This window comes from Gossypium raimondii, chromosome 11 (assembly GCF_025698545.1).
Source record: "Gossypium raimondii isolate GPD5lz chromosome 11, ASM2569854v1, whole genome shotgun sequence".
Classification (NCBI taxonomy): domain Eukaryota; kingdom Viridiplantae; phylum Streptophyta; class Magnoliopsida; order Malvales; family Malvaceae; genus Gossypium; species Gossypium raimondii.
Window position 1 is genome coordinate 51325469 of NC_068575.1, and position 13298 is coordinate 51338766.

Genomic DNA, 13298 nt, shown 5'->3' on the forward strand with positions numbered 1-13298 from the left:
CTCGAAAATCTTACCAGTAAAGAGGTTCGGGTATTGTTTCCTCATTGCCTCCTCCGGTTCCCATGTCGCTTCCTCTATCCCGTGCTTTTGCCATAATACTTTCACCAAATTTATGTTTTTATTTCTAAGCTCCTTTGTTTCCCGTGCCAATATCTTGACCGGTTCTTCATTGTAAGTCATATCCGGCTAAAGCTCCACTTCTGTCGGAGAAATAACATGTGAAGGATCTGATCGATACCGTCGTAGCATAGACACATGAAAAACATTATGAATTCTATCGAGTTCCGGTGGTAACGCCAATCGATAAGCAACCGGTCCAATTCTTTCTATGATTTTATATGGCCCGATAAATCTTGGACTCAATTTACCCTTTCTACCGAACCGGAGAACTTTCTTTCAAGGAGACACTTTTAAGAATACCTTATCACCCACCTGAAATTCAATCTCTTTTCGTTTAAGATCAGCATATGACTTCTGACGATCGGAAGCTGCTTTTAGAATATCTCGAATCACCTTGACTTTTTCTTCTGTTTCTCGGATCAAATCAACCCCATGCATCTTCTTTTCACTAAGCTCTGTCCAATATAATGGTGTTCTACATTTTCTACCATACAAAGCTTCATACGGAGCCATTTTAATACTGGACTGATAACTGTTATTATAAGCAAATTCAATCAAAGGTAGACACTTCTCTCAATTACCTTCAAACTCTAATATACAACATCGGAGCATATCTTCCAGTACCTGAATTACACGCTCAGATTGGCCATCTGTCTGAGGATGAAATGCAGTGCTGAAATACAACTGAGTACCCAATGCTTCTTGCAATTTGTCCCAGAAACGAGATGTAAATCGAGGATCTCTATCTGATATAATAGAGATTGGCACTCCATGTAGCCTGACAATCTCAGATATATACAGTTCAACCAATTTATCTAGAGAATAATACATACGTACCGGAATAAAATGTGCTGATTTTGTTAATCGATCAACGATCACCCAAATGGCATATTTCTTTTTTAGTGACAATGGTAATCCTGACACAAAATCCATAGTAATTCTTTCTCATTTCCATTCCGGTATAGTAATTGGCTGGAGCAATCCCGAAGGTACCTGATGTTCAGCTTTGACCTGTTGACATATCAAACATCTTGATACAAACTCAGAAATATCACGTTTCATACCAGGCCACCAGTACATCTTCTTCAAATCATTATACATTTTATTACCTCCCGGATGTACGGACATAAAACCACCGTGCCTCCGTAAAATCTTCAGATAAGCTCAATTCTTCGGTACACATACTCTGCTTCTGAATAATAAACAACCATCAGTCTCAATCTGAAATTCTGAATCATTACCTGACTCACATTGTACCCGTTTAGCCTGTAGCTTCTTATCATTTTTTCTGAGCTTCATATATTTGTTGTAGAAATGTCGGTTTAACTCTCAACTCAGCTACGACTGAACCATCATCAACCAAAGACAATCGGGCATTCATTGCTCGTAAAGCAAATAGAGATTTTCGACTCAGAGCATCAGCTACAACATTAGCCTTACCCGGATGGTAATCAATAACCAAATCATAGACTTTTATCAGTTCAAGCCACCTACATTGTCTCAAATTCAGATATTTCTGTGTCATCAGATATTTCAGACTTTTATGATCAGTATAAATATGACATTTCTCACCATACAAGTAATGCCGCCATATTTTTAATGCAAATACAATAGCAGCTAATTCAAGATCATGTACCGGGTAATTTCTTTCATGTGTCTTAAGTTGTCTCGAAGCATAAGCTATAAATTTACCTTCTTGCATCAAGACACAACCTAAACCATTTAATGATGCATCACTGTAAACAATAAATTCCTTACCCGGTTCAAGTTGTACCAATACAGGTGCTTTCGTCAACAAATCCTTCAATCAATCGAAACTCTGCTGGCATTTATCAGTCCACTCGAATTTAACATCTTTCTGTAATAAACGGGTCATCAGAGAAGCTATCATAGAGAACCATTGTACAAATCTCCGATAATAACCAGCTAAACCCAAGAAACTTCTAACTTCAGATACATTTTTCGGTAGACTCCAATTGACAATAGCTGCTATTTTACTCGGATCTACCCTGATGCCTTCCGCGGATACAATATGTCCGAGAAAACCCACTTCTCGAAGCCAAAATTCACATTTACTGAATTTAGCATATAGCTTCTTTTCTCGCAGAATTTGTAACACAATTCTCAAATGTTCTGCATGCTCATTTTCGTCTCGAGAATAGACCAAGATATCATCAATAAAAACTACCACAAACCTGTCTAAGTACGGTCTGAATATCCGATTCATCAAGTCCATAAATATTGCAGGTGCATTAGTCAGCCCAAACGGCATAACAAGAAACTCATAATGCCTATACCTGGTTCTAAAAGCTGTCTTCGGTACATCTGACTCATTTACCCGTAACTGATAGTAGCCCGATCGGAGATCAATCTTTGAAAATACAGTGGCACCCTTCAACTGGTCAAACAGATCATCAATTTGAGGCAATGGGTACTTATTCTTTATAGTGATTTTGTTGAGCTGTCGGTAATCAATACACAATCTTAAGGACCCGTCCTTCTTTTTCACAAATAGGACCGGAGCACCCCAAGGTGAATGACTTGGTCGAACAAAACCCCTGTCAACAAGTTCTTGCAACTGTGTCTTTAACTCTTTTAATTCTGCAGGAGCCATACGATACGGAGCTATGGAGATTGGAGTAGTTCTCGGAATCAGATCTATAGAAAATTCCACTTCTCTTTCTGGTGGCAACCCCGGTAATTATTCTGGAAACACATCAAAAAATTCATATACAACTGGCACTGCCTGGATCTTTGACTCAGATACTTTAGTATCTAACACATATGCCAAATAAGCATCACACCCTTTTCTGATACACCTCTGAGCTGTCAGCACTGAAATCACATTAGATAATTCCTCTGTCCGATCAGATTTAACCCGAAGTAATTCTCAATTCTGACACTTCAACATAATATATTTCTGTCTACAGTTTACTACTGCATCATACTGAGTTAGCCAGTCCATACCCAGTATCACATCGAACTCATCAAAAGGAAGTAACATCAAGTTAGCCGAAAAACAAATACCTTTTACCATCAGTGGACAATTTTTACAAACTTTATCCACCATCACAAACTGGCCCAGGGGGTTCGAGACTTTAACCACAAATTCAGTAGGTTCAACAGATAAATTTTTAACAAATACTAATTTTGTGCATATGTATGAATGTGTAGAACCAGGATCAATCAATACAGTAATATCAGTATCAAGTAAAGAAAATGTACCAGTAATAACATCGGGTGCTGAAGCATCTTCTCTAGCACGGATGGTATATGTCCTAGCAGGTGCTCGTGCCTCTGGCTTGCATGCAGTATCTCTCGTAGCTCCTCGGCTACCACCGACATCACCAGATGGTCGAGGTGGTATACCCCTCGAAACTGGATTACTAGGCTTCGATGTTTGTTCAACTTCTTTTTCACCCCTTTCTGGACAATTTCTGAGGAAATGGTCGAAAGAACCACATCGGTAACAAACCCCACTCTTTAATCGGCATTCACCAAAATGAGTTTTATTACAATACTGGCATCTCGGCTTAGGGGTACCAACACTGCCAAAACTGGTCACTGATGGAGTTGAAGGTCTTGGATTAGTGCGTTGAAAACCTCTCTCTCTACCCGAATACCTAGTGGCTGAGGTAGAACGATCCTGGTATTTCTTTAATTTCTTTGAAGCAAAAAATTGGGATTTTTCCATCGATTTTTTACTGAAAACCCGAGCTTCTCTTTGAGCTTGTTTCTTTTCTTTGCTCAGTTCTTCTGCTTTATAAGCTCGCTCTGTAAGGGTAGCAAACTCTCGGATTTCAAGAATTCCATTCAGTAGCTTAATCTCTTCATTCAACCCTTCTTCAAATCGTTTGCACATCTCGGCTTCTGATTTTACCCATTATCGAGCATATTTGCTCAATTGGACAAATTCTCTTTCATACTCAGATACCGATCTGTTGCCCTGATTCAGCTCAAGAAATTCTTTTCTCTTCTGATCAAGGAACCTCTGACTGATATATTTCTTTCTGAACTCGGTCTGAAAGAATTCCCATGTGATTTCTTCTTTTGAAACAACTGAAACTTTAGTATTCCACCAGTGGTAAGTTGTATCTTTTATTAATGATACTGCACATTTCAGACACTCTTCTGGTGTGCAAGATAATTCCTCCAAAACCTGAATAGTATTCTCTAACCAAAACTCAGCCCGTTCGGGATCATCATCAACTGCAGTTTTGAATTCTTCTGCCCCATATTTTCTGATTTTATCAACCGGAGCTTTCCCTTTTCTGATAGATTCAATACCTGTACCCTGTGGAATCTCAGGAACCGGTGGAGGAGGGGGGAGGAGCTTGAGCTTGCTGCACTACAGGGTTAGTTCTTATATATTGAGCAAACCATTCATTCATCATTTGATAGAAGGCCATTTTAGCCTCTTCACATTGGTCCCTTGTCTCGGACCTTCTACTACTAGTAGCTTCAACTTCTCTATGTTTTGAAGCCGGAGCATGACTCCCGGCTTCCTCGGGTTGAGCTCGGTCGGCAGACATTTACTATAAGAAAATCACATTTCAAACGGTCAGGAGATATCACACTATCAATAATAATTTAAATGGCATGTATAGCTAATCTCATATTTGCTACGTCGGCCCGAGAATCGGCTAAACCGTAGCACTGATACCAATAAATGTAACACCCCTTACCCGTATCCGTCGCCGGAATAGGATACGAGGTATTACCAGATTTTACTATTTTTTTTAAACTCAATATAACTCCTTTATAAATATCTAATCCTCCCTGCAAATTTTAAACCGAGACCAAACCAACACAACCAATCCATTTCAACATATTTTCAAGATAGATTTATTGTATTCATAAGATAATCTCATCACATGCCAAAACCAAAATTTGTTAGCCATACCAATGGCTAACCATACATTCATTCCACATTAACATCTACTTTATTAGCTTATACATGCCATTGATTTCCAAAATAAGTTTCTTTATGTACCGAGATCTTGACGTTGATAGTGTGATGCTTCTCCGACCAAATCCAACCTCCGAGCTCTTAACACTACAAAACAGGGGAAAAAGAAACAGGATAAGCATTTTGTGCTTAGTAAGTTCGTGTAACTCGAATTATATTATTAAATGCTTGAAATATATTTTTCTTGATGTGAATATGATTTAGATGTTTATTATATGATAATTGATGAATTATTGATATTCTTGATGAAAAGAGAAAATAAATCCCAATTGAATGAAAGGAAAATTTGATGGATCTCTGAAAAGGAATTGACGGTAAAAAGGATCTAGCCCGGACGGGTGATCCTATTCTGATATAGCCCTCCCGAAGAATATGTGGAAAATGGATTTAGCCCGGACGGGTAATCCGAATTAGGGTCTGAATTTATCCTAGACTGGTAATTCAGATCCAAGCTCATTAGGGTAATTGTCGTTGCAGGGGATTTAGCCTGGACTGGTAATCCCGCTGTAAGGATAAGGTTCGCTGGAGTGTGCTCTCTGAAATGGAAATGTGCGCACATGAATAAGAATTGACGGACCCGGATTAGTACACTAAAGTGTACCTCTGAAAATCCATTAAAATTCCAAGTAGTTCAACCGGATAAATATGGAAAAATAACAAGGAAATGGAAATCATGGAATTGATGAGCTCATCAATCATGGTATAAATTATTGATACATGGAAATTATTGGACTAATTTGAATGTTGAGTTTGTGCATGATAGGGGAATAATGTATGGAATGAGTGTATGAATGTTTATTACATTGTATGGAAAATATTAGGTAAGTATAATTCTTGTTACATGAGGTTACTAAGCACAAAGTGCTTATCCTGTTTCTTTTTCCCTTGTTTTGTAGTGTTAAGAGCTCGGAGGTCGGATTTGGTCGGAGAAGCGTCACACTATCAACGTCAAGATCTCGGTACATAAAGAAACTTATTTTGGAAATCAATGGCATGTATAAGCTAGTAAAGTAGATGTTAATGTGGAATGAATGTATGGTTAGCCATTGGTATGGCTAACAAATTTTGGTTTTGGCATGTGATGAGATTATCTTATGAATACACTAAATCTATCTTGAAAATATGTTGAAATGGATTGGTTGTGTTGGCTTGGTCTCGGTTTAAAATTTGCAGGGAGGATTAGATATTTATAAAGGGGTTATATTGAGTTTTAAAAAAAATTAATAAAATCTGGTAATACCTCGTATCCTATTCCGGCGACGGATACGAGTAAAGGGTGTTACAACACGGTTATAAAATTGCATGCAAAAAATTCCAACTCAATTTATTATAGGCTTTGTTCATATTGGATGTATAGCCTCTACATTGCCTTTACCCATTGTCTTCCTTTTAATTTGCTGACCAACTCTGATCCTAAGATGATATTGTGATGGTTTTGTTTCCTTTATTTTAATTGCTTCATTTTAGTGTTTCATAATAATTTAAACTTTTTTATTTATTATTTATTTCTTATTAATTTAATTAATTAGATATATTAATAATCAACTTAGTTTAAGATAAAGAATAAATAAATAAAATTAAATCTTTATATAACACTCTACTAAAATTAGTTTAAAAAAAAAGAATTCTACTAAAATTAATCAAGTTGTTGGCCAATATCTTGGCAATAAATTTATACACAGCATACGCTGGTGGACGATAATTACTCACCTCTTCGGAACTTTTTCCTCTTGGGGATAAGGACTAAAAAAGTCTTATCCAACATCGTACCCATATAGAGGAAATTTAGCCATGAATCTATCAGCTGTGTTCTAACTGCCTCTCAATTCTGTTTAAACATAAATACAATTATAGAGCAACATATCTTTGTTTTACCTTTTATTTATTATTAGTAACTGTAAATTCCTAGTGGTCTAGTAATGGAGTAAGAAACTTGCAGGCTTTCCCGCAGACACGAGTCCACAAAATCGCGAGGGATAGCTGTACCTAACAAATAAGACATCATCCTACGCATAGGATTCGAGTACATACTTACTTTCCACCAAAATCAACGGCCAACACCCCATTCCTTCAATCAATCACAGTCTCAGTCCCGAAAACGTGAACTAAGCTCCAAAGCTACATACACTCCTCCCTCTGAAACAGCCGCAAACCACCCAAAAAATGAACCAAAAATCCTAATTTTTATTTCTTCTTTAACTCCTGTTTCTTGTTACGAAGCATCGAATCCTTGCCGATTTGAATCTATGTATTGTGTTTTTCTCGAGAACGATTAAGAGTGGGCAAGCAAATACCACTTTCTTTTTCTTTTGCGAGTTTCGTCCTTTTTTTTTGTCGGTTGATGAAGAAGTGTCACCGATGGCAGAGGATTCTCATCCTCTCTTTGCTATCTTTCTCTGTATTCGCTCCAATCGTGTTGGTCTCTCAGAGACTTAAAACCCTCACTTCCTTTGGTAATTTTTTTTTTCCAAATCTCTAGATTATTGTGCTCAACTGTTTGTAGTGAAAATTCGAATTATTTTACCGTCAATGGAGTAGTTGATCAGACAAGAAAGCCAAATGAGCATTACTTAGCAGTTTTTTTTTTTTTTTTGTATTTTAGGTTACAGAAAGATTTGTATAAATATCAAGCTAAGTTGAATTGCCGAATCGAATGTACTTCATTCAAAAAAAAAAAAAAGGACAACTTTTATATTTTAAGTTTTGGTCTGTCGTGATTTGGTTTCTTTCTTTTTTTTCTTTAAAAAAATCAGATGTTGATTGATCTTGTTTTGTTTGCATTTGTGATACTGTAACGGCAGGCGGGAAGGAATTTGCGGAGGACTTGCCTAGTGTTGTATGGATCTCTCTTCCTTGGATCTGTTGTGTTTTATTTTTGGGGGATAAATTTCTAATGGGCTTCTGCTTTATTTGATGCAGAATTATATGCGAGATGTTTTAAGACTAAATTCCATTGAACAGGTAGCTTTAAGATTTATGGATTTATTTTATTTTTCTTTGACCATTTTATCTTCAAGTGTTTTTGACAGTTTATCGGATGTTTGTTCGTTTGTTAATAGGAAGCTGCTGAAGGACTAAAAGGTCCAAAACTAGTTGTTTTCAACGACAAAGATATTAGTTCTGTAGTTAGACGCAGTTCTTATGAAGATCGTGATTCAGATCAATTCAGGAATGCACAAGATGATTCTAAATTATTAGAAGCAAACGGTTAGTATTACGTGGGAGCATGTAGTGTCTTTTGTCATTGAATTTTAGCTTATTGAGTTGATTGCGACTCTGAGGTGCTACACTTTCTAATTTTAGAAACCAATGGGAATGGAAAAGACGAGCATCAAATTCAGCAGACTATCATACAGATGAACTCTAGAGAAAAGGTGTGTATGAATCTGAAATATTTTGAGATGCTACATATTTGAATGTAAGTTTAGACTATTGATGGTTGCAGTGATGGGGTATGGAATTGTTGTTTTCCAGAATGGTCAGAGCAATAGTGAGTCAAGTTAGTTTGTTATTTTTGTAACATATAGTTGCCACTAACTTATTTGCTGCAGGGGCAATTCAATCAAGAAAAAGGTAGAGATGATCAGCGTTTGCAGTCTCCATTCAATGTTGTGGATGAGAAGGTAAAGCAAATGAGAGATCAGCTCATTACAGCAAAAGCATACCTAAGTTTTGAACCACCAGGTAGTAACTCTCGCTTGATGAAAGAGTTACGAGCTCGAATCAGAGAGTTGGAACGAGTCGTTGGTGAAGTCAGCAGGGATTCAGATTTGCCCATGAGGTAAAGAACCGGACACTACATATATATATTTCTGCTTTTGATAATAATTTTACCAAAGCATTTTTTATTCAATAATGAACTTGAATTCTCGACTACTCTTAAGTAAATAAGTTAGATTTGGGTTGAACTGCTTCCACGAAATATAATTGAAGGGCAGTTAAATTTTCAGTGCTTCACAGAAAATGAGATCTATGGAGCTTTCTTTGGCTAAAGCAAGTCGTGTATTCCCTGACTGCTCTGCGATGGCTACAAAACTTCGTGCCATGGCTTATAATGCTGAAGAACAGGTTCAGGTAATGAGGAATCAAGAGTCACATCTCCTCCAACTTGCTGGAAGGACTACCCCTAAAGGCTTTCACTGCCTCTCTATGCGGCTAACAGCTGAATATTTTTTGCTTCGACCTGAGGAAAGGCAGTTCCCTAACCAACAAAATGTGAATGATCCTGACCTTTATCACTATGCAGTATTGTCAGACAATGTTCTGGCTGCTTCTGTCGTTGTTAACTCCACAATTTCCTCTGCTAAGGTAAACTGCTTTCATCCATTTTACATTCTTTGTTGTTCTTAAATTTCAATCTCAGCTTATGTTATGATGTTAAACACTCTTTTGCTTATTGAAAGTGTTTGTCATTACAAAGAATCACATAACAAAATTGTGTATTAGTTCTTGTATGGGTTCTCTATGGTTTTACATTCCTGGACAATAATTTATGCACTTGTTATTCATAATGATAAAATGGCTCGAATTTCTGTGGCTTAAGCTTTCCAAAGTTGCCATGGTGTTCATTTACCGTTGCTTCTTTACCATAAGCTTACCCCTATACTGCCATCAGATAAATTCCTCTTCAATAAGATAATACTCCTGCTATTTTTCTTTATTTATTTTGATGAGTTACATGCAGTCAGTTCAGGATTGAACCTACGATTTTACCTGTTAGTGGATATAATATCCCTGATAATTAATATTGGTTATGCAGGAGCCTGAGAAAATTGTTTTTCATGTGATGGCCGATTCTCTCAATCTCCCAGCAATTTCAATGTGGTTTTTATTAAATCCTCCTGGCAAAGCTACAATTCATGTTCAGAGCATAGAAAATTTTGATTGGTTATCCACCAAGTATAATTCGACATTGAATGAACAGAAGTCCTATGATCCAAGATATTCTTCTGCACTTAACCATCTTCGGTTCTATCTGCCTGACATCTTTCCAGCCCTGAATAAGATTGTGCTTTTCGATCATGATGTGGTAGTGCAAAGAGATTTAACTGAAATTTGGAGCATTGACATGAAAGGGAAAGTAAATGGTGCAGTGGAGACCTGTCTGGAAAGTGAAGCCTCATTTCGTTCGATACGAATGTTTATGAACTTTTCAGACCCATTTTTGGCAAGGAGGTTTAATGCAAATGTTTGCACATGGGCATTTGGTATGAATTTATTTGATCTACATGAATGGAGAAGGAAAAACTTAACCATGCTCTATCGAAATTACTTGCAACTGGTATGGGATTATAATTTCTTTGTATTTGTATTTGTATTTGCTTTTTGCCAACATTCTATGCTTGTGAATTTGTTTTGATTCTATAGATCTCTGAAGCCTGCACATTAATTCCTTGAAAAGCTGGTTAATGTTATCAGGTGCTTTAGGTTATCTTTGTCAAGCGGAAGTGCTTTAAATTTTCCCTAAAGTCGATCAGTCTAAATTTCAATATAGATTTTCCTGCCCTTTGTCCTTTATTCCCCGCACCTTTAGGGGGGAGGGGGGGGGTTTCTCTGTCTAAAGCACTAGCTCTGTGTTAGCGTGACCTGTGAATGATATATGCAAACCAACATCTGTACCAGTTTATTAGACTTTTCCAACCCTAAAAATCCATAGCAGCGTTTAGGTATATTCATACTAGCTAGTGATTTCTATTTGAAGTGTTTTGCAGACTATATATCTCCTCCTAAAATGATCTATGGCACATTATTTTCTTCCTGTTCTTTTTTGTCAATTCAAAGTTCTGGAAATAATTTTTTATGAATGTGAAACTTGTACCCTTTAAATCATGAGTTTTATACCAATTGTTTGCTTCCAGAGATGTCCATATAAATCAATTAATTGACATCATCGCATTTTCTTTCAAATGCTGTTTTGTTCTGGTCCGAGGAATCTATCAAAATTCTGATTCAAAAAGCTTACCATCTTGTGTTCTAGTCTGAGGTTTATGAACTATTGCATGCTGTTCGTCTTGTGTTTTTGACAGGGGCTTAAGAGGTCATTGTGGAAGGGAGGAAGCTTGCCCATAGGTTGGATTACCTTCTACAACCAGACTGTGGCTTTAGAAAAGAGATGGCATACCCTTGGGCTAGGTTATAACTCAGATGTTCCACCTGGTGATATCGAGAATGCAGCAGTTATACACTACGATGGAGTCATGAAACCCTGGTTGGAAACAGGAATCGCTAAATACAAGGGCTATTGGAGCAAACATTTGCTGCATGACCACCCTTACTTACAACAGTGCAATATCCACGAGTGATTGAAGTTGACATTATATAAGTGGAATTCTTTGATTCATACCATTACCAGTTGCATCTCTCGGAAACTGCCCCTATTCAACTGATTCAACACTTTCGTGTAATTTTCCAAATCGAGATTTCCCTTTAGGTCCCGGCTATAATCTCTCTTTTAGGGGATAAAGTCTATTTATGGGAAATATAACCAAAAGGACACAAGTTTCTGCAGAGATGGTTGCTGCATTGCAAGTATTCATTTGTACATTACTGATATCACATTTCCACTAGGTTGAATTTCTTAGATTCTTGGAATGTTAGAGGAGCATATATGAACTTTTATTATGGGATGCCATTGTTGCTAGAATTTTCAATTTCAGCTACGGGATGCCGGTAGGTTCCGAGGATGTATCTTTTATACGAATTCATTATTTTATTAACAGATCAAAAGATTATGTATCTTCCTTTACTTTTTTAATGTTGTTTCTCTCATGCCCATAATTGTTTTTTCCTTTTCTTTTCTGATAATGATACTCTTTAGAAAACCAAGTGAATAATTTTTTGTCAGCAAAACGAAAATAAAAGGTCAAAAATATCTTTGTAAATAAAACGAAGGGTAACATTGACTCTGTATGCGGGCGTATGGTTGACACGTGGATGAAAATGGTTGGGTTTATGTGGATAAAAGTGATAGCCATTGGAAATCAAACTGCCCCTGAGTATTAAGACCTTATTTGTTCTCTCTTTCTCCCAACTGAAAGGAAAATGGCAACCATATCTACTACCACCTTCACCTCATCAATCACCCCTGCACTCAAGCCATCAGCAAGGGTTGCATCCCCAGTTGCCATTGGTAAGTATATATAAAATTAAAAGATTATTTGCATTTTCAGTTTTTCATCTCAGCTGCAAATTTTTGTTTCCAGGGTTTCCTGCAATTGCAAAGAAGGGGAAAGTGATGTGCTCCATGGAGAAGAAGGGTTCAGGGGAGGAGAATGGGTCAACCATGGGCATGAGAGCATCATTATTGGCAGCAGCAGCAGCAGCCTGTGCAGCAACGGTGTCAAGCCCCTCAGCCATGGGTCTGGTGGACGAGAGAATGTCCACAGAAGGGACCGGACTTCCCTTTGGTTTGAGCAACAACCTTCTTGGGTGGATACTGTTTGGTGTATTCGGCTTGATTTGGGCACTTTATTTTGTTTACACTTCCTCCCTTGACGAGGATGATGATTCTGGATTGTCGCTCTAAGCCAACCTTTTATTATTATTATTATTATCATTTTGGTGTATGTTGTTCATTGCAATTTGAAAATATCATGTTGAAAGGGAATAGGTAGAAAAATCAAAAGAGTTTGGCTTTCCTAATTTCTGTCTTGCATTGCCCACTAAGTATTATATACATTCTTTTTTTTCATCTGGTCGATATAGGAGAGAATAAGAGGCTCAATCAATGGCATGTTTCATCCATTGGTGCTTTTGCTTTTTAGCTACCAATAGGCTGAGGCAATAGAAAGAAGATTTGGATTCTCTTCCTATAAATTAATAGAATGGAATGGAATCTCTGTCTCTTCGAATGGTGCCTCAATTCTAGTTCCACTGTTGCACCGCATTTTGGTTTTTCTTTTTCCTTCCCCACCGAATATTAATCTTTAATTTATGTCTTAAAATCAACCCCATGCATGTACAAATTGGTTCATTTTGATTCCAAGTATCGGAGGTTGCTGAAAATCAACATTGTTGTTGATATGACCCAGAGCAGCTATTAATTCATCAAATCCAACAAGTGAAGCTTTTTATATAGGTTGGAGATGTTTACAGTTTCCTAAAATCGCACCACAAAGTATCATCTCATTTTACTATCTGGTCTAAAATTTTGGAAGTCAAATTTTTATATTTTTTTACATATTTTGAAATATAGTCTCTAATTATATTT

At 37.1% G+C, this 13298-nt stretch overlaps 2 protein-coding genes across 2 annotated transcripts; both read left to right on the top strand.

The window, feature by feature from the left end:
* The first annotated feature begins 6983 nt into the window (after window positions 1-6983).
* Window positions 6984-11843, top strand: LOC105803158 (probable galacturonosyltransferase 6). Its single transcript, XM_012635191.2, has 9 exons — window positions 6984-7542; window positions 7891-7925; window positions 8009-8050; window positions 8149-8296; window positions 8393-8463; window positions 8641-8870; window positions 9040-9397; window positions 9849-10370; window positions 11116-11843. Exons 1-9 carry the CDS (start codon window positions 7431-7433, stop codon window positions 11389-11391), a joined length of 1794 nt encoding a protein of 597 aa, XP_012490645.2. The 5' UTR covers window positions 6984-7430; the 3' UTR covers window positions 11392-11843.
* Window positions 11844-12050: 207 nt separating this feature from the next.
* LOC105803163 (photosystem II reaction center W protein, chloroplastic) lies at window positions 12051-12730 on the top strand. Its single transcript, XM_012635198.2, has 2 exons — window positions 12051-12218; window positions 12292-12730. The coding sequence occupies exons 1-2, from the start codon at window positions 12131-12133 to the stop codon at window positions 12612-12614; spliced, it is 411 nt and encodes a 136-aa protein (XP_012490652.1). The 5' UTR covers window positions 12051-12130; the 3' UTR covers window positions 12615-12730.
* The last annotated feature ends 568 nt before the right edge of the window (window positions 12731-13298 follow it).

Bases quoted from the DNA above. Each gene is read 5' to 3' on its own strand.
- LOC105803158 (XM_012635191.2), top strand. From the start codon at position 7,431: ATGAAGAAGTGTCACCGATGGCAGAGGATTCTCATCCTCTCTTTGCTA. The intron at 8,297-8,392 runs GTTAGTATTACG...TTCTAATTTTAG, and splicing joins TAAATTATTAGAAGCAAACG to AAACCAATGGGAATGGAAAA. The intron at 8,871-9,039 runs GTAAAGAACCGG...TTAAATTTTCAG, and splicing joins GATTCAGATTTGCCCATGAG to TGCTTCACAGAAAATGAGAT.
- LOC105803163 (XM_012635198.2), top strand. From the start codon at position 12,131: ATGGCAACCATATCTACTACCACCTTCACCTCATCAATCACCCCTGCA. The intron at 12,219-12,291 runs GTAAGTATATAT...TTTTGTTTCCAG, and splicing joins TGCATCCCCAGTTGCCATTG to GGTTTCCTGCAATTGCAAAG.